Source organism: Parasteatoda tepidariorum, chromosome 5 (assembly GCF_043381705.1).
Source record: "Parasteatoda tepidariorum isolate YZ-2023 chromosome 5, CAS_Ptep_4.0, whole genome shotgun sequence".
In the NCBI taxonomy this organism is placed as follows: domain Eukaryota; kingdom Metazoa; phylum Arthropoda; class Arachnida; order Araneae; family Theridiidae; genus Parasteatoda; species Parasteatoda tepidariorum.
In genome coordinates this window covers 40,396,703-40,418,451 of record NC_092208.1, presented here as the reverse complement: position 1 = coordinate 40,418,451, position 21,749 = coordinate 40,396,703, and the positions used below count along the sequence as shown (strand labels likewise).

Sequence of the window (21,749 nt, the reverse complement as noted above, 5' to 3'; positions counted from 1 at the left end):
TCCTTTTAAGATTAATATTATGATGGATTAATAATATTAAATATTAACGTAAGATATTTTTATTATGCAAATTATATCTTGAAATTCATAATTTTTGATAGTAATATATTGAATATATTGATAGTAATATATTGAATACATTTAAAACAGTAGCAAATAAAAAAATCCTATTATAGAAACTGAATCAATCATTCATTCCAATAAATCATCTGTAGTTAATTATTGCTTTTTCTTTCCCCACAAAAATTTTTTTTAAAACAATTGTCTGTGAAATTACAAGCTAGCGCAGTTAGAGAAAATCGAATAACCATCTCTCTGATCAAGCAAAGAATGTTAAAACGTCAGTTTTTCCAAACACTAAATAATTTAATTAAAATTCCATACAATAAATAATAGCAGAAAATATACTCTAAAAGCACTGCTAAACTACATGTCAAAAGTGTAGTGCTATTAAAATCAATTCAAATCAATCAATTCAATTGATTTGGTTCAATATCAATTTCACAAATTTTAACTGAAGAAGCATATTTTGGTGTGGTATATCATATTTTAACTACTTTCATTATAATTCTTGTTAAAGTGTGTGTGCTTTTGTTTCTGAGTTGCACTGCAACTGAGATGCAAAATTGTCACTGCTTTGAGCAGGTCAGTGAAATTGAACTCTTTTTTTTTTTTTTTTTAACTTTGTATGTTTGTAATCATGCATTTTATTTTTTTCTACTTCAATGCTCATTTAATATACTAATTTAAAAACAAACGATCAATCAATATAATTTGAAACAAATATGCAGTTTTCAAAGAGTTAAAAATAAAAAAACGCTGAAAATGAATTTTAACAAGCAAACAAAACAAATCATAATTAAAAATAAAGAATATATAAATTTAAAGATAAACTATAGATGAATATATAACAACAGCATGAATAAATTGCTATACACTTAGTTGGTCTATTTAGTAACTTAGTTTAATTTCAGTAACAATTTAACTAATTAATAACAAAAATAAGCAAATAATAAATGTCATTTTAAAGCTTTAAATTGTTAACAAGGTGCTTACTTTGATTTGATTCAAATGAAAAAGAATCATCTTGCAATAACCCTTCATCTTGCAATAATCCTTCATGATTGAAACTGTTAAGGGGCTTATACCATATCAATGGGTTTTGATTCAAAGGTCCTTTGTTTATGGCCTGAAATTTCAAAAGCATAACTAAACATGGTTTATATATCTTTAAATATAATACATTTCAACCTATTTATGAAATACAGGCTGAACTTATCTAGAGTATAAGGGGAAACAATGTAACATTCTTACAGTATGCGATGATTAACACAAAAATACGTTTAGGGCCATTTTGGTATTTCTCATTTTTTTATTGCTCTGGAATTATAAAAATAACTTACTGAAAGTATTAAGTCCTTTTGATTTTTCATAATTTGATCCAATTTAAGTGCCAATATAACCATTCACGTGTTAGCCTAATAGGAACATATATATGTACATAGAATATTATACCTAGAATGACGGATGAGCCTCTAAGGTATTTTGGTAAGTACTCCATAATCCCATCTAGGTTTTAATTTTAACCTGCCAAGTGTTGAGCTGGGTAAAATTGTGTGGAAATTTCTCTACTACTCTTCCATTTAATAACATGGAAGAAACTGGTATTTTAATGCATGAAACCTTGCAGTTAAAAATTTTGAAAAAGTTATGTTAACGTGCAAAGGTTAACAGATACTTTAGTAGATATACAGTATCGCAGTTTCATGGGGGGGGGGCAATAAGAGTATTTCAACATATCTTCCATTATTATTTATAGAGAAAAAGAAACTCAATTATCTAAACTAATGGATTAGTATAAATGAAAAGTCAATGTTCTACTTAATCAAATAATTTCCTTAATCAAATCGAACAAAATACCCCAGAATTTTGATGACTTTTTCTCTAATATGTTCTTATTAAATGAATTCTGATTATACACTCTATAACCAGGGATTAGAGTAGTCAGAAAGTAAAAAAGAGGAAATCCAAGAATATATATATAAACAAAAATTTGACAAAAAAAAGTGGNAGTAAATGATTAAAATTTCAGAATAATTGAATAATTTATTGCAGAGTTATAGTAACAAGTTCAATAAGGTGTTGACCCGCCTCTAGCCTGGATACAAGCTGCCACACGGCATGGCATAGACCGATAAAGCTCCCGGATGGTCTCTTGCGGTATTTCCCGCCAAATTCGATCCAATTGTCAAACGAGGTCATCAACATTTCATGCCAGATGCAATCCTCTTCCCATCATATCCCAGAATGCTCGATGGGAGAGAGATCTGGTGATCTGGCAGGCCAAGGAAGAGTTTGACAAGCTTGCAGACAGTTCATAGCAACATGTGCCGTATGCGGTCTGGCATTGTCCTGCTGAAAAACCAGCCCAGGGCGCTGCAAAAGGAACGGTAGCAAAACAGGTCTTAGGATATCGTTGACGTACCGCTATGCTGTAAGTGTACCTCTAATAACGACCAAAGGGGTCCGGCTGTCAAAGGAAATGGCACACCAGACTATAATGCCTTGTTGAGGGCCGGTGTGGCGTGCAATAGTGAAGGCAGGATCCCCCCTTTGCCCTGTGCGTCTCCAAACACGTCTTCGATGATCGTCAGGACACAGTTGGAAGCGGAATTTGTCACTAAAGACTATACGTCCCCAGTCGGCATCATTCCAGCCATATCTGTTCAAAACATTTGTGCATACGAAATTTCAAAGCAATCGGATGATTGCTTCTTGGTGCGTCGATTTTTTTGTTATAGAATGTATATTAAGATTGCAGAATTCTAACAGATCTAAACACAAGCAATCTGGGAAGGGACAGACTCGCCCCTTTAGACTTTTTAGGTATGTAGTAATTTTCCAGTTTCCCAAGTGTTAAATTTTATCCAACTTACCTTCCAGCAACTTACAAATTCTTCGATAAATCAAGATTTAACATTTTCTTAACTTAACTATCTCACAGTCTTTTTTTTTTTCTAGTTCAATGAAACCTCAATAAAGTGTACAACCTAATGACTGAGAAAATTGTTTGCTCATAAGAAGAGTCCATTTAAAAGGAGATATATCTCAATTGAGAAATCTAACTCCATGAACTATTTTTACTAAATTAATGTGATAGTTGAATAAATGGATAATTTGAAAAAAGAAATGACATTAGTATTTATTTAAATTTAATAAAACCATAATGATTATAAATCATAGAAATATGCATTATAAAATCTATGCATTACTCGCATATTATGTTCTACAGTGATCCAAAGGAAAAATATTGAATTGAAATTTGTTTTCAATGATTTCACCTCAACAGGGGTTGTTGTATTTTTCTTACATATATATTCAATTCATTATACATTTCAATTTTATTGTTTCCTTAAAGATAAAAAAGCCTAAAGATAAATCTCATAATTACAAATTTCAACATCACACAATGATTTTAAATTATTCATTTGACTTCTCATTTAACTTCTTCATTATCATTATGTTGGATGTAGAGAAAATTCATTTTCTCAGACAACAAGACCTCAAAAATATTTTCACGCTTTAACTATGGAGTTAACATAACTTTTAAATATTATGATAAAAGCTCCAAAAACTAATGTATTCTTATAAAACTTGCACATATCTTTAGCTAAGATATTTTTAATTACAGCAGTTTTATGAGCATTAATTTTTAGTAATTGTTTAGCCAGAAGATAAGAATTTAGAATTTTTAGATTTTAGAATTGTTATAAATATTATTTTTATGCCAGAAGATAAACATATTTTTACTGCTCTGAGAGCTTAACTTGATTTTTTTTTTAAAGAAAGTTCCAATTAAATATTTTTGAAGGCAATAAAATGCAAATATGTATGAAAATGTTAAATACGCAAAAAAAATTAACTGTTATTTAAAAATGAATTTAATTTCTGTTTTTCAAACAAAATAATTAATAACTATTCTGGTTTATATAAACTAATTATGAAAAAAAATACACAATTATCTTCACTTCCAAGTTTAATTATCTCGAATTAAATTGCATAGTAAATTTAATTATCTTTTAAATTATCTCGAAACTAAAACTCAATAAAACATTTGTACAAAAGTAATTTAGCAGATAATCCTACAATTTACCACTTAAAAATTCATTGAAAAAAATCACAGTAATATTGATTGAAATCCATCATTTTTAAAATCCAATGAAAGAGACCAATTAATAATAGTTAAACTACAAAATTCCATTACACATAATTTGTTACTGCATTTGATGAAAATAATAAATATTAATAAAAACTAATTCTCAGAAAAAATAATGTCCTGAACACATAAAATATAATCAGGAAATTCAGAATAAATAAGAACCAAATATTTCTTTACCGAAAAAAAATCAGAACTGCAAATTCTGTTAACAAACAAACCCAATACAAAAATTTTTAAATAAATTTGAATTCATAAATATAAATAAAATAAATATCAAATCAAATTACCTCTCCAAGACCTGATTTAAGTTTATTATTGACAAGAGTAGGAGATCTTGTAACTGGAAAAGCAGAAGAAGGTCTAGAAAAGGTTTGTCTTTCAATTGTAACAAATAAATCATCAGTTGTAAGTCCATGCCAGTGGCAAAAGTTGGCAGCTTCCAAATCATTCTCAAATTTTAAGTCTCTCACTAAATTGGCTAATGGGTACTGGAGAAAAAATAATTTAAGTTAAACAACTAACTAAAACAATTAACTTCTGTTAATTAAAATAAGAAAATAGTGCACCAAAAAAAAGGGACCACCCTGAATAACTTTTGGTTTAATGATCGGATTGTCACATTCTAGGACTCAATCTTAATGGTTTTAATGTGTGACCTCAAATATGCTAATTAATTAGTGCACAAATTTTAAGCTATGAAATCATACACAAAAACTTACTTTCTCTGAATAAATATACCTATTTGTTGACAGATACAGATTTCTGAACACCAATAGATTGAGGGGTAGCCAGTAGCCGCAAATGGTCTCCATAGTTTGGTCAGAAGAGCACCCAAAGTTTGGACCTCATAATGTTAATTTTACTTTTAGCGTATTTCGAAATATCTAGAGATTTCTTTAAGCGAATCAAAAAATTTTTGCATACAATTACACAACTTGTTCATTCAAAGATACTGCCAAGCAAAAAATAAATGTTAGCAAATATTTATTTTTAATTATTTTATTTAATAACAGTAGGAAGAAATGAATAGTAAGGTATGTATTTCTTTACAACATATAAAAGTACGCAATTTTACATGGCAAAACACAAAATTTGAGCGAAATCGGTGGAATAGTTCCTGAGATATCAAATTTCAAATAAACAACTTCTTTAAAATTTGATTTCTCAGGAACTATAGACTAATTTTGCACAAATTTTGCTTTTTGCCATGTAAATTTATATACTTCAAAATGATGCAAAAAAATTATGTGCCTTACAATTCAACGAAGAAAGTCTGAATCAGTCGGAAAAAAGCTAGGTTTATTCAGAGAAAATACATTTTTGTGTTGGATTTTGTAACTTAAAATATCGTCTGCACTAATTAATTAGCATATTTGAGGTCACCCCTCGAACCATTAGGATTAAATCCCAGAATGTGAAGATCCGGTCATTAGATCAAGTTATTCAGAGTGGTCCTTTTTTTTGGTACACTGTACACTAAACTATGTTAAATTATAAATATTAATTTTAAAAAATTAAGGTTTTTATAATATTTATAAGTAAATAAACTTAAAACCTACATTTTTAAATATAAAAGATAATATTATCAATCATTTATCATTAGTTGAAATCGGTCAGACTACGAATAAAAAGCACTATATATAATAACATCATGAATTATAATTAGCACTCTACACAAGGTTGATTTCATAATGAAGCTATATGGGGCTGAGTATTATATCAAACGTATGAAATCATTAAATTTTCACGATGTAAAACATTAGTATATAGGTTAGCTATAGGTCAATAGGCTAGATACAATGAGGTATGAATGGAATAATTGCAAAGGAACATGCGACTCAAAAGTGCCAGGAAATCATTGATTAAACAAAGTGTATCACCATTTCTAACTGGAGATTTTTGAAAATGAAAATTTTTCATGGAAATTAAAACATTATTTCCAAAATTTTTACAAATTTCCTTTATAAGAAAACCAAAGCTGTCAACTGAAAATTAAAAAATCTAATAGATCTTTTTGGCAGAATGTAAACCAGTTATTTGTTTTTCTTCAATTATCATGTAACCTGAGTAAATCAGCCTACTTCAGTAGCAAATTCAACATAATTGAAATAAAAATGGAAAATAGATTATTTATTTATATGAACAGTTCTCTTCAAATATTTCAATTCTGTACAACTTAGATTTTGGTTTGTTTCAGCTTTCCATTGCCAATGTGGGAAGAAAAATTTCCTCAGTTTCGTGAATATATACAAATTTATTAGTATTTAAATTAATATAGAATATAATTTTTATATACAAAATACATACCAAAATAGAATAGTTTGCAGTTGAATATGCTCGTATGATACTTTGTATAGCACGGATTCGAGCTTCATTGATATATCGATGCAAGATGCAGCTATTTAAAAATGATGCTTTCTCAAAGAGCTTAAAAAACTTGACATAGTTATTACTCTCAAATGCTAATGCAGCGTTAAATGCAAATTTTAAGTCAGGTGACTTCACAATGTCTTTATGAATGTCTTTCACAAGTCTGAAAACAAAGAATAAATCAAATAGCAAATTCTGATGATTGAACAAATTATTAATTTTACCAATTTCAAATGAATATTTATCCATTGAGATCACTATAGGTAGTAATTCAATTTTTTTTAAAAAAAGACATTAAAATAGTTCAACTATTAAAAAAAATACTTCTCTAATAAAGAAACAAAACCAAAATAGAGAGAAGTAGAGAATGCAACCAACTGCCTTGCAATTATATGCATCCAGGGCTCAAAATTAACAATAGTTCAGTAGTCCGAAACCCTAAATTTGACTCAGATCACCATATAATAATTATTAGTCGTCCCCCGAACCAGCATTCAATGTAATGGAATGATATTGCTGTTTTGGTTTTTTTATTTTTGGTTTCATACTTTAGTCTATGTTTCAGTCAAAAAATAACACATCACATCATAATAGTGACATTACACATTCTCTATATTATATTTTGCTTTTATTTAAATTAACTTTACTAACTTTTTAAAAAAATCTAATAGAGATATATAAACAGACAATGTGTGCAGACTAGTAATATCTTTTAGTTACAGGTCCTTCAGACCCGTGATGTTTTCTTAATTTCTAGTCCTGCACATCCATGCACATAGGCATCCTGGGATAGGGTGAGTGTATATGTCAACCTCAATAATTAGAAATCTCTTAAAGTTTCCTTCAATATTTCAGACAAATAAAGAAAATTTCTGTGAATAAACATTGATTTGAACAAGAAAAATATGAAAAAAATGACATGCAAAAACATGAAAAAAAAATTTTATTATTAAATTTTCTTGCACTTATTTAACCCATTGGCGGTTTAGCAAATAGGCAAAAGTGGGAAAATGTTTCTCCCCAATACATCACTTTTCTATCTAATAACGTGGGAAAACCGGTTGTGCTGTGCAGAGAAAACTGCAGATTAAAATACGATTTTTTACGTGCAGAACTGTCAGTGGGTTAACAGGTATAAGAATATTTTTTTATTGCATAAAATTCTCAGAATTATTGTGGCTTTGTATTTTAATTTTGTCTCCCTCAAAATTGTCATGATCCATGCATGTTTATATGATTTTTAAAACTATATAATTTCTATCAAATTACGTAGCCATATGTATACCGCAACAAAAATGTATAACAAGCTAATTTTTTAGTTAAATAAATTTTTTTTTGTACTAATTTTAAAATATACAGTCAAAAAATAAAAGCTATTTAACTAATATTGATATAAATACCCACATCAGCTTTCTAATTTCAATTTTATAAATTTTATATACTTTTAGCATTTTTAAAAAACAAAAGTGAATAGTCAGTTACCATTTAGTGAAATAAAGATAAAGAAATTAACTTAAGCTATTTTCAATCATGTCGACCTTTCTTCCATATGATTTTGTAAATTCTTAATCTTAAAATAAAAAACTGCATAATCATTATAAAAAAACAATTATTGAAGAATTATATTATTTTGAAATGCTATGATGAATTATACCAATAAAAAAATACAATGTGTATTAAGGAAGATTTCAAGAATTTGTGTAAAATAAATATTTTATATCTTTAAAATATTTCCAGGATCTTTTACACCTTTGTTGTAAAAAATTATTTTTCAATGAGAAGAGAGACAAATATATGGTGAGTCAAAAAATTATTTCAAAACTAGATAATTATTGAAAAAAGGTAAATCAAGCCATTATCTACACTACTTATAGTTCATGACATACATCTATTTTATGACATTTAACTCATATTATTGAAAACTTGTCACTTGGACGTTAGGAAGTAAATGATAAGTTTTTAAATTGAATAATGAAAGAAAAATTTTGTAAAAGCACCTCAAAGTTTCTCCTTCAGTAAGACTCAATAAAATATCATAAGCACGGAATTCAGCTTCATTGGGGCACTTTATTCCTCTGGTTTGCAGGTCATAGTACATATGCTTCAGAGTTTGGAGAGATTTTGTGAGGTTTTCATTATTAATTTTAGGATCAAATGTAGCTGTATCTTCTTCTGACAATGCTTCAGCACAATAGATGTGAAACCTAACACACTTCTCAATAATTTCAACACTATCAGGGTCGCACAGCTGCTGCTGAGTGATGTCCTATTAAATATTTTATACTTATAATACATTTAAAGAAGAATCATAGAAACAATATTCTATAAAACTTTGATATCATGAAAAATAATACATACAAAAAAAAATCAAGAAATTCATGACATTATTTAACGCTTTTAAGAAAAGTATTACGTGTGTGTTTGCATTTATGTTTCTCATTAATTTTGATATTATCAGGGTCACACAGCTAATGCCGAGTAATATCATATGGGAAATTTTATACAAAAAAATATTTACATTACAAATGTATTTATATTAGAAAAAAAAATTTTTAAAAATCTACAACCAAGTATTTTAAAATTGCTAAATTTAACAAAATAGCAAGCCTGAACATTGAGCCTTAACTTAAAAAATAATCTTGCACCAAGCAATACAAATATGTTTAATAGCTATATGTATACCTATTTTTTTAAAAAAATGGAACTTAAAGACAAATTTTATATGTATATATATATATAATTTCTGGAGATTCTTTTGTTATAATTTTTCTTGGAAAAGTAAAAAAAGAAAATATCTCTGCGCAAAAATAAAATCAACTTTTAAGATTCATTAACAAAATAAATACATAATTAATTTTAAATTGAAATGTAAAATGGGTTAATAAATTGATTTAACAAGCTAATAGGTAGTGGCAACCAGCGAGACCAATGTGCCCACAACATTTTATCTAAATTTTGGTATTTGGAAAAAAATTATGTGATATGGTTGAGAAACTAAAAGCATGCGTTTGCTATATAAACTCTTTAAAAAAAACACCATTTTGTAAAACAAAATTTTACCTTTAATTAAATTAAAATCTAACATTTACATAAAAACTTAGAAATAAATATTTATATAAGGAGGTTTCAGGGGAATGTGTATATTGGTATTTTTATTAGAGTATCTTTATGGATCCAATAAAAGAAATATGCCATCTTGCAATCATCAATGCCTTGCAAAAATACAAAACAATAACAGGAGTAACGAATATTAGATTTACACTAGGGTTTCCGTATAATGAATGGAATTGAATTGATTCCACTATGCATAATGAAATTAAGTGTAGTGGAATGAATCTAAACAATATATAAAACTGCATTGCATGAATGCTATGTGTTGCTTAAAGAATTGAAACTCACAGTAGTGAGCAAGAGTAAAAAATCAGAAACATTTCTTATTTCTGATTCTGATTGATGAAAAACCTAGATTTATAAGAGCTCAAGTATTTAGACATTTTGTCTATATGTTATTTACCCTCCAGATAGCCAAGTTTTTACCACAGTTGCAATTGTCAATTTTAGATTAGTCTATGGAAAACTCAACTTTGTAAAACAGAAGATCTAAAGCATATATTTTAGTTATATGTCATTAATTTTCCAACAAACCAATTTAAACATTACCTTCCTGATTGAACGAGTTCGATTCCAGATAAAATCAAACCAATCAGCTTTAGAAAGGTGTGCTGCTGGTTTATCTATAATATTACATATTAAATAGTCCATGGTAAATTTGAGAACTGAAACTGGTCTCAATTCATTGGGCAATGGTTCCTGTTGATCAGCAGATGATCGACTATATTCTTTCACCATATACTGATGATTAACTTCCTTTGAAGTAGACTGCAACAAAAAATAGTATATACTGAATAAGAATAGTCCATTAAATTCATGGTATATTGTGAATAAAATAATATGCATAGGTTACAAAAGAATTACAGTCTGTCCTAACTAAATAAAACCATCTCGATCTTTTTGCCAATATTGGGAGCAAAGAAAAATAATAAGAACCAAACATATGTATTAAAAAAACTCTATATTAAAACACAGATTAACAAGGATTAACTTATTTTCTTATTTGATGTTTTTTTCCTGTCCAGGTGAAGCAAGAAGTAAGTTACCCCTTGCAAATAAGTGTTTAGCTATAGATTTTCTTAATAGATTTTCTTAGGTTTTCATTGCATCCAGTTATGGAAAAAAATTAAAGTGGCTTTATTTAGTTCAGACACACTACAGTCAAACTCGTTCATAAGGAGCACAAAGAGACCGTAACATGAACTCGCTAAATCCGAGTAATAAACGGGTCCTTAAGGCAGGCGTGCAACCAGAAGAGGGGGGTTTGGGAGGTCAAATGATTAAGTTTGCTTAAAATTTAATTAATTAATTTAATTATACTTTTCTTAACTTAATGACACGAACAGACTAGACCCCCAACGAACTCAGAATATCCAAATTGTTCAGCAAATTTTTCTGCTTGCACTTTTAGAATAGGTCCAGTCACAGGTAAATCAGCACTACGTTGCACCTTCATCCATTTCAATAACGCTTCGTCCAAATCCTCTTTTGAACACTTCTTTAGTTGTTTACAGTCTGTTTTATTTTGGTCGTATGCATCCATTAACTTGCCTTCTTTTTTTAGCAGTGTGGAAACAGTAGATGAAGACAATCCATACCTTTTGCAGATTTCGACATTTTCAACACCGTCATCCAACTCCCGTAAAATTTTTACTTTTTCATCAACCGATAAAGCTTTAGATTAGATGGAGCAATAAGGGCAATTAAGTTTCAGTTCAAAAGTTTTTTTATTTTGTGCACATTTCTTATCATTTTGAAAAAAAGATAAGACAGAAAGACTAGAAAGATGAGAAAAAAGATTGCAAGGCAGAAAAATATTGCTCGCTAAAACCGGGTCTTGCTCGTTGAAAGCGACTTCTATTCCACAGACTAAACATTGATCCAACCAAATATTCTGGTTTCCGTCGGTAAATCCGGGTTCTCGTTATAAACGAGTTAGACTGTATCATTTTTTACTTGCAGGAACCAAAATATGAAGGAAAAAAAACAATTTAACAATATTCAAAAAACAACATTAAGTTTTAAACAACATATTATGCACCAAAATAAAATATTCTGAATCATTAATATTATAATGTAATAAATATGAAGCATCAAAAGATAATAGAGTAAAGACATATATCTGGCCACCAAACTCTAAAAAGTAGCAAAATTTATCTAACTATTTAGATACAAGAGGACTATCTTTAAGTTAATAATTACTATAGTTTATAGCAAAGTTATTTAAAATTGGTAAATCAAAGTACAGAACTCACTGATGAATTTAATGCTTTTTCTGTCTCTAATATGGACAAACAGTTCTTTGCAATACGACTATATCTTTCTTTTTCAGGGCACATATCAGGACATGTACCAGAAATCTTTTTTACTTCTGAGTCCCCTTTGTTAGTATCATCTACAACAGAAACATATAGACTTATTATTTAGGATTATTAATCAATAACTCATGTACTATATGATTTTAAATAGACAGTCAATTTTATTAATATTAGGAATTTTAAAACAGCATTGAAATCAAAATATCACAAATATTGTAATAAAACTAATTATAATATTGATAAAGAATAACAAAAAAAATTTAATTAATTTTAATAGTAGGAATTATTCAAATANAATATAACAGAAATATATATATATATATATATATTATAAAGCTTAAATACAACAAACACTAAAATAAAAATATTTATTTGTCAAACTGCACACAATTCCAACTAAAAGCAACTGATAATAAAATAATGTGTGGCATAAAAAATAAAGCAGACAAAAAAAATTTTTTTTTTCATCCTGTAACTGATATAATATTTTGGCAAACTAATTTAAAACAAAATTTAAATGAAAATTCAGTCTTACTTAAGCGTATCAATTTGTCTCTGGCATTCAAAATATCATAACGCTCTTGAGCAGTAAATGCTGGTTTTAAAAGTGAGTTTTCATACTGTTCTTCTGTAATGAAAAAAAAAAAAATTTGCTTATGAACAATGCAGTAAAATAATAAACCAAAAAACTATTAAAACTTCTGGATAACAAAACAATCTTAGAAAATTTTGAAAAAAGCTCATTCTAAATAACTAAAATGCTTCTGACAGGGCTGGTAGTAGTCTTTGTGCTCTGGTCTGCTGGGCTTTGTGCTGCTGTTGATTTTGATTGGTTGACGCCAATCACATGTTAAACAGTCGCCATTTTGTTGACTGGTTTGTGAAGTATTATTGCACTTGATCTGTTATTTATATTTTCGTTTTACTTTATTTGTTTTATACTTTTAAATAAATAATGACCAGATACTGCATACTTTTGTATAAACACAATTACCATGACCTGCCACCCACAGATAAAGTCCTGTTTGCCATTCTAAAGAGGCAATGTCATTTTAAAGTCCATTAGAACACAGTGTTCTTTCAATGTCATTTGATTTAGCAAGGCTTCAAAGAAACTATTTCAAATAAGTATTAGCAATTAAAGAAAACTTCTTTTTCTTAAAAAAAAGCTTTGAATTAATGCATTCTAGAAAAGTTTATTTTACTAATGATTAAGGAAGTTAAACATTCTAAATAATCTTCAACTGAAAAAGTTTAGATACATAAAAGTTAAAAAGCAAAACTAAAAGTTAAAAGTGTTTTTCATAGCTTTCACATTTTTTTTAACAGCATATGCATGTTTGCTGGATCAATAAGCTAAAATATATTCCTAAGCTTAATAAAGTGTGCAACTTTAAAAGTTTTTAAAAATGCCACCATTGATATCTCCTTAATAAAAATTATTCTTAAATAAAAAAATTATATGTATGAAAATTGTATTTTCATGGTGACTTCATCATTAAAAATTATTTCCAGACATAAAAACTCTCATCAAATTGAAAAATACTCACTGTTACTTGATTCCAAATTGTCTTTAGCTCCTCCGTCAGATTTAGGAGAATATGAATACCCAGATGTTTTTACAGATTTTTGTGCCTTCTTTAAATATGAATCAAAGTTCTCATTCAACATTTTAGACCTTTCAGCTTTTAATTCCTTCATTGATACCACATCATCTGCAGTATTTGATTTTAGAGAATTTAATGCTGGAAAAAAAATCAAATAAATAACAGCACTCAAAAAACTTTCAAAATAAAGAGAAAAAAGTTGTAACAATAATGAAGGAAAAGAGAAAATTTCAATAAGATATAGAGTGAAGCAAATTAAAAATAATATTAAAGATAATTCTTTTAATTTAAGTGAAAGTATACAAATATGTTAAAAATGTTTAAAATAATGCAAAAATTTGCACTTTAGAAGAAATATAAACATTAGAAAAGCAGTTCAACTACACAAAAAATTTAATTTCTGATTTAAAGAACCGATTAAAAATTGAATTACAGATAAAAGGAATGCCATCAAAAATTTCAATACACTATAAGTTGAAAATACAAAATTACTATTTCAGTGTGTTCAAATGTTTTCATTAAATCTGAGGATTGTTAAACATACTGCCATTGGGTCATTAAAATATAAATATTTCAAACATTTTTAGAGGAAAGCTATTTTTTTCTATATGACAGTAGAAAATAAAAGGAGGATTAAAGTTTGAAAAAATAAATAAATAAATAATTCTTACTATTCATCAGCTTAACATACAGTAAAATAATTATTTCTAGCAAACTTTGGACATTAAAACATTTAAAGGCAAATATTTTCTACTAGTACATCCCAGCGTAAACATTTGTACAAATGAGCAACAATTATTATAGGAATGTTTGAAAACTTTTTTACATAAAGAACTTTCATTTAGAAAGATATTAGGCAAAAAAATTTTATTATTATTTTTAAATAGTAACAATGATCAGAATTTTAGACCTGTCACAAACATTATTTTCAGTTTATCCAAAATTATATAGTTAATTTTAGGAGCTGACATAGTTATAAATCAATAAGACACTTACAAACAAATTGAATGTTCATATATTTAAATAAATATATCAGGTAAAAAAATTTATAAAAATGAGACATTAAATTATTATGAATTACATTTTGCACACCATAATTTGATACATTTAGCAATATATATATATATATATGCTAAATTTTATAAAAACAAAGTTCTATAGTTGATAATATACTTGAAACATTAAATAGTATAATTCTTGGTACATTTTTAATAAAAATGTTGCATATTTGATGTAACACAGAATAATAGTTATCAATATTATTTTTTCTTATTATTAATTAGAATTATTAATATTATTTTTTGTTAAACAAAATTTTTATTTAATAATTTGTAGTTAGTATTTGTAATAGTTAGCGGAAACAAATTTTTTAAGTTCAAATTTCTATTCCTAGTGTGTCTGATACCTAGAATCACTAAACTTTTTTAAATTGGTAACAAGATTTCATACTAAGATATTTTTTGCTTCTTTTTTTTTCCTTTTTTTTTGAGATATATGGCAAGCTTTTTGCATTAAAAAAAAGTTTTATTAACATAATAACACCCTTCTCTCCTACAGAAAGAAAACAATAAAGTTCTTATTAAAATAAAACTAAACTCACCTTTTTTGACAAGTTTATTTCTAAGAAACTTTTCCTTTGATAGCTTTTCAGTAGATTTTCTAACTGGTTTCTTTTTGCCATCACTAGAAGCTACAAATCCAAAATTATATTTATATAAATCAATCATATAACATCAACCTAAGATGAAAAACAGCACAGATTTTGTCTTTTAAATATTGTTCCTGAACGTTTCATTAAAATCTCAATTCCATTTTAATTTCAAAAAGTCTTGTACTATTTTTTATTTTTTTTTTTTTAATGTTCAGAAATAATTCTCAAAACTATTTTTAAAACAAATCTAGCGTCGTCTAAAAATATTTTCAAAATTGGTTAAAGCCGGAAAATTTAATTAGCTTGATGTTTTAGATTAGAAGAAAAATATATTTCTCGATAAACCCAATGAGCATTTGTTCCAAACTTTAAACTGGTAGCTTTCCTGCATCCAAAAAGTGGTTTCTCGAATAAGAAAATAGTGTGCTGCAAGGAAATTTTCTCAATAATTGAAGAGATAAGACAATAGCTCAACAATTGAAGAGATAAAACACTGTTGATGACCTTTTTTCTTTTTTTTTTTTGAATAATAAAATATTAATACTCTTTTATAACTGTAACTATAACATACTACAATAATATATACAGGGTATCTGCTACATTTTAGATTTTCAAATTCATGACTTTTCATGATTTTCCATGACTAATTCCAAGATTTTTTCATGACTTAACGAAGTTACTATTTTCTCGGTCAAAAACGCAACAATAAATTTAAAAAAGCATTATAATAACATTAATTGAAATTATACGTATAACTAAAACTGCTAAACTCTGCATCTTCATATTTATAGATTTTAAATTTAAAAAACAGAGTAAAGAAAGAGTTGAAACAATAAAATAGCTGAAAAAAATACAAAAAGCAAATAATTTTTTTTCTGTAGAATTATATTATAAAGAAACTTTTCTTGCTCATCTGAAAGGAAAGAAATACTCCTAATTTTTCTGTTCTCATTTCGGAATAAAAAAAATTCGCCAATGACTGGTTTGCTTCAAATAGAATTTTAAATTGATAAAATTTTTAAAAAAATAAATACAGTAGGGAACCGATTATCCGGAACGATCGGGACCATCGCTATTCCGGATAACTGATTTTTCCGGTTTTCTGAATCGCTACAAAAAGCCGTTTCTTTATTGATAAACACAACTAAAAAAAATTTTTTTTTGGAAATAATCTTAAAAAGAAAAAACGATGGAGCAATACACTAATGATTATTTCCAAAATGATGGTAAGGTAAACATCTTTCAAAAAAGAACGAAAAATCCTAAAATTTTATAAGGAAAAAAAATTTTTTTTTCATAATGGTGGGAAAATTTATCGAATTTCGCTCCGGTTTTTTGGTTTTCCGATTTCCGGATAACGGGTTCTGTACAGTAATAAAAAAAATTAAAAATTCTTATTTCACAGAAGAGTTTAAAAGATAATTCCCTCTAGAAATGATGTTTTTCCTTTCATTTTTTTGAAAGAACAACATATTTTTTAAAGAACATGATAAAATAATTTTATATTGTAATAAAATATGCCTGAGTGGTGATTTTGTTAGGAATTCAATTACTTGGAACAGGATGAAATTAGGGGGGGGATTCCATTTTAAAAATTAGATTTTTTGGAAATGGTGCAAGTGGCAAAACATGGTTTTGGAGCAGAGAAAAAGCAATTTTGGAGCAGCAAAACAAAGATTTGGAGCATATTTAATAAAAAAAAATAAAACAAGAATTTAATAACAAGAGTTTTTTGTTCATTAATAACATATCTTATTTTTTACACTTTTTTGAAGGTCNCGGAAGGACAGGAACACTTTGCATAAACATGGTTTTGGAGCAGAGAAAAAGCAATTTTGGAGCAGCAAAACAAAGATTTGGAGCATATTTAATAAAAAAAAATAAAACAAGAATTTAATAACAAGAGTTTTTTGTTCATTAATAACATATCTTATTTTTTACACTTTTTTCAAGGTCCTAGCATAAACAAATTAAGTTTCTTTTTGGTATCTTCCAATGCTGTTAAATATTCTCGACTTAGCCTCAGATAAAAGGAATAGAATTATTAGGACATAGAATTTTTTTCTGAAGAAGATAAGGATGTCATCGCATTTGTGGTATCTAGTCCAACATCTATTAAATTTGAATTTTGCTAAATTTCTGCATTTTCTACATCGAAAGATTTTAAGTCCCTTCCTATCAAACTAAGAAAAGCAGAACTCTTCAAAAAATGCCCTAACAATGCTTAAACTAGAGACACCATTTCATCATACAGCAAGTAAATCAATGGTATCTCAGTTTGGAAAAGACCTAAAAATTTATCCAATATAGCAGAAATATTTCTTAAAAATGAGCTTTCGGAAAAAGCAATTTAAATAAATTCAATATTGAGTGGCTCGTGCGGAGTGATCTGTGTAAACTTTACTGGGATGCCAGAGATCACATGAACTCTCTGTAAAGTCTACTCCTCATTCTTCATTGTATATATATATATTCTTTTTCTTACTTTAATTTTTTCTATGTGTTCTTTTTGTATTAATATGTGTTTGCCATTTGTTTTCTTTGTTTGTTATTGTAATTTTGTTCCTTTTTACTCCTTGTTTATGTCCACTTAAAGTTGAACATTGTATATGGATTAATATTTCCAATAAAGCCATATGTAACAACATATTGAGTGGCTCATACTATTTTTTAATTTAATAATTACTTTATTTAATTCTGTAAAAGGTAATTTAAAACTCGAATTAATTTAACTATTAAAGGTTATTAAGTATATTTTTCTTAAAATTTAAATAAATGTTATTTATAGTAGAATATTCAACATAATATTAACAAGATTAATATTGATATATATACCGAATTTATAAAAATATGTAAAGAATTAAGCAAACTTTAATAAATTTATATTACAAATGTTAATTAGTGAATGGCCCCTAAATTTTTAAATGCAAATACAATGAATATTGAAGCTAAAAATTTTTTGTCAGAAGTAAATTACTATATTGTCCCTACACTCATAATATTTAACAAATCTGTAATAATTAAAAAATTTTATATCAATTATTTTAAATCAAATCATTAAAAGATGAATTAAAGTATTTTTGAATGACAAATCTGAAAAACATAAGATTTTTTTGCAGCTTTAAAAATTCTGAAAGCCCCTCTCTTCATATTTATTTAAAATCTTGCCTCTAAATATTATTAAGTTTTTTCCTAAAACAAAATAAGAGCACTGAAAATTTTGAAAGTAATAACACAATAATAAAATGCAACAAGTAAAAAAAAGTATTAGTAAAAAAAAAGTAATAAAGTAAAATAAATCTTTAAAAATAATATGCAATTAGTGGATGGTCCCTCAGATTAAAATTTACGTGTAAGAAACTCAAATAATTATAATTTTATTAAATTAAATGAATAACAGGGAGATGGAAATTTGAGGTTTTGAAGCTTTGTGATTCTTGACTGCTCTGAGGATCAACATGAAAACATGTACTTAGTGAATGGTCCCCAAGTTAATTCCAAGATCATGGGTACTATTCTATAAATAGAATAGAACAAGAAGGCCATTAGCTTGCCATTGACGAAGACGATGGCACTTCAATAACGATGAAATTAACAAGAGAAATAAAATTTTCTTTTGCTATTAAAATTTGGCAATGTTTAGTTGGTCCCCCAAAAATTCCCGGGCAGTTTCGGTTCCATTTCAGAGAGTGAAAAATGAAATCTGAAATTGAGAATATCTTGCAAAATGAAGCAGAGTTGCACATGAGAGTGCTAGAATCCTTCCCACTGAATCCAGAGCAACCCCCCACATGGCAGTAGCTGGGTTGCCGCAAAATTGTGACTTGGCGATACCCAGGGGAAAATATCCCTCTTGGCGCAGATCGGAGCAATTTAAGCCTACTACTTCAATTTGGATCCTGTAGGCGCAGGTTTCCACAATTGGCACGGATCGGCGCAATTGGCACAGCACTTGCAACACTGGGAGACCTTAATTCATTACTTTCCATGATTTTTTTTAAAAAATAGCAAAAATCATGACATTTCATGACAAATTTTGTTCAATACTGAAATTCATGACTTTCCATGATTTTTCATGACTCTCCAGGTGCGCGGATACCCTGTATATAATTATTTGTAATCACGCAACTCGATTCCTGAACTACACTGTTTCTAAACCTTGCAAAACAAACATTAAGCATACTAAAGACAAATCATTTAAAAAAAGCATTTCTAACAAAAGTTTCATAAAGCTAAAAAATCTTTCGACTGAAAGAAAAAGATATTTCCTCATATAGAGAGATTATTCTATCTTATAAATATTATATCTTATAAATATATATATGTATTGTATTTTTGGACCATTTTAAAATATAATAATTTACATGTTTATCGCTTCTATTATTCCTTGGTAAGAAATCTTTATTATGAAATAAGACTTCAAAAAAAATTACTTTTTATATAACGTACAATTATATTAAATTTTAAAAAAAATTATACTCAAACAAATAATTTTAAAAAAAAAACAGTTACATTTTAATTAGTTGAATTTTAAAAAGAAAAGTTTATTTAAATCAAAGCTTTTTTTAATTAAATAATGAAAGGAAAGCGCAGAGTAACATCATTTACATGTATATTCCACTCATTACATGTATGTTCCATTCTTGGTAAAAAAAAACTTAGAAAAAGTAAGTATTATTAAAAATAGTAAAAATAAGCACCATTCTTAGTAAAATTTCACCAACATCAGACTTAATAAAAATTACACTCTAAAAAATGTATTTATTAACTATATTATACAACAACAACAAAAATTCGTACTTAAAAATTTTTTTTAAAAAATTCAACTTGTTTAAATTGATGTCTTTTAAAAAACTTTTTATTTTCAGTGATCAATGATTCTTTTAATAAAAAAAATTGGTGTTCAAATTATGATTTAAATCAAGTGATTTAAGTCAACAACGTCAGACCCTGGCCAGCTGCAGCTTTAAAAAAAATTCTATTAATGCAAAACTTTCCTTTAAAATAATCTTGTTAGATGATACCTGGTGATATTTGTTTAGATTAAGGTTGTTGAGCAATCAGGCTTTATAATGGTTTGTACAGTGTTAAACTGCTTCTAAAACTGCTTAGGGAGAACACCAATGGTCTTCATTTACATATTATCACTTTTCTTTATATAAAGGTAATAGTCTTATTTTAAAGTATTAAAAAGAAGAATAGTCACAATTTTGAAGCCGTTCAGCAATTTTTAAAGAAACTTACGATTTCATGTGTATAATCTCAGTTGATTTTTTTTACATTATTTTTCTATCTACTTTATCTTATTTGTGAGAACTAAACGTAATTAAAATAAAAGTCCTCCAATGTCAATTAGTTTACTAACTGATAAATTGAAGCTTAGCAAATTTTGCCAAGCTTCATCTGATATCCAACCAATAGATAGAAGTAAAAAAAATAATAAATAAATAAAACATTTTACTCACTAGTTTTTTCATGGCCACTTTTACTTTTAGTTCTCGAAGATCTAAAATGGGGTGCAGCAATTATTTGAGATCTCTGTATTGGATAGTATTCTGCTGATAAGTTTCCCTCAGCACCTAAAAAATTTATAACAAATAAATAAATAAATAAATAAATATATATGTATATATATATTCTAAATTTTTGCTTTATTTAAGAAAGACTTTATCACGCAAATAAATCTTTATTTTAAGTAAACTAANATTTATATATATATATATATATATAAGGAAATTAATAAAATTATTAGACCCTTTAATTCGTGTTTTACAGTTTTTTAAGGTACATAATAAAGATAAATTTATTGACAATGCTGTTAAATTTTATTTTAAAAAGAAAATAAAAGCAAAATATCTGAAATTCAGACTCTAAATATGGCAGGTAATTCTGCAAAATTTGATATTCTTACAAATTACATAAAAGTATGTATTTTGCCTAACTATTTCATTCTAAACTCTTATTAAAAGAGAAACCAGGTACAACAAGGAAATTTTAAAAAAAAATTTGAAGCTTAATTTTGAAAAAAAAAATTAAACACTATAAAAATCTGTTGTTAAAAGCACAACTTTGATTTCATAATAATTTTTTCATGAATTTCTTGAAAATTATTTCATTGAAAATAACAGTAAAAAGAAATATTGTGATTGTTCTGCAAATTTCAGTCCTTATGAAAGGGACAAAACCCTATTTTATTCAAACTATTCAAAAAAATTCATTTTGCTCAGAAACAAAGAGCAACAATATATGGTCTCTTTCGTCTTCTCAATTTCTTGTCTTTTCATGACTCACACAAACAGTTAAGATATACGGCAATACGGAACAAAAAATTATGAGTGATCAGATCGAAGATGTAAAGAAGCTGTTGTTATGCAAACCATTGAATAGATTCTACCTCAGATTGCTTATTTGTCCCTGTGTGCTTGTTCTTGATCAAATGATTCTAAATCAGACTTAAAATTCGCTACTTTATT

At 27.2% G+C, this 21,749-nt stretch overlaps 1 protein-coding gene across 2 annotated transcripts in view; it reads right to left on the bottom strand.

Annotated features, from left to right (window-relative positions):
* Window positions 1–21,749, bottom strand: part of LOC107450823 (RRM_XMAS2 and SAC3_GANP domain-containing protein xmas) — a 50,377-nt gene that overhangs the window by 25,770 nt on the left and 2,858 nt on the right. For both annotated transcript variants that reach the window (XM_043043217.2, XM_043043221.2), the window contains exons 3-12: window positions 20,742–20,855; window positions 15,226–15,315; window positions 13,569–13,763; window positions 12,554–12,646; window positions 11,956–12,095; window positions 10,250–10,468; window positions 8,587–8,855; window positions 6,527–6,752; window positions 4,507–4,707; window positions 1,057–1,189 (exon numbers count right to left, since the gene is read on the bottom strand). In XM_043043217.2, coding sequence (XP_042899151.1) covers window positions 1,057–1,189; window positions 4,507–4,707; window positions 6,527–6,752; window positions 8,587–8,855; window positions 10,250–10,468; window positions 11,956–12,095; window positions 12,554–12,646; window positions 13,569–13,763; window positions 15,226–15,315; window positions 20,742–20,855 — 1,680 coding nt within the window. The remainder of the gene's footprint in view (window positions 1–1,056; window positions 1,190–4,506; window positions 4,708–6,526; window positions 6,753–8,586; window positions 8,856–10,249; window positions 10,469–11,955; window positions 12,096–12,553; window positions 12,647–13,568; window positions 13,764–15,225; window positions 15,316–20,741; window positions 20,856–21,749) is intronic.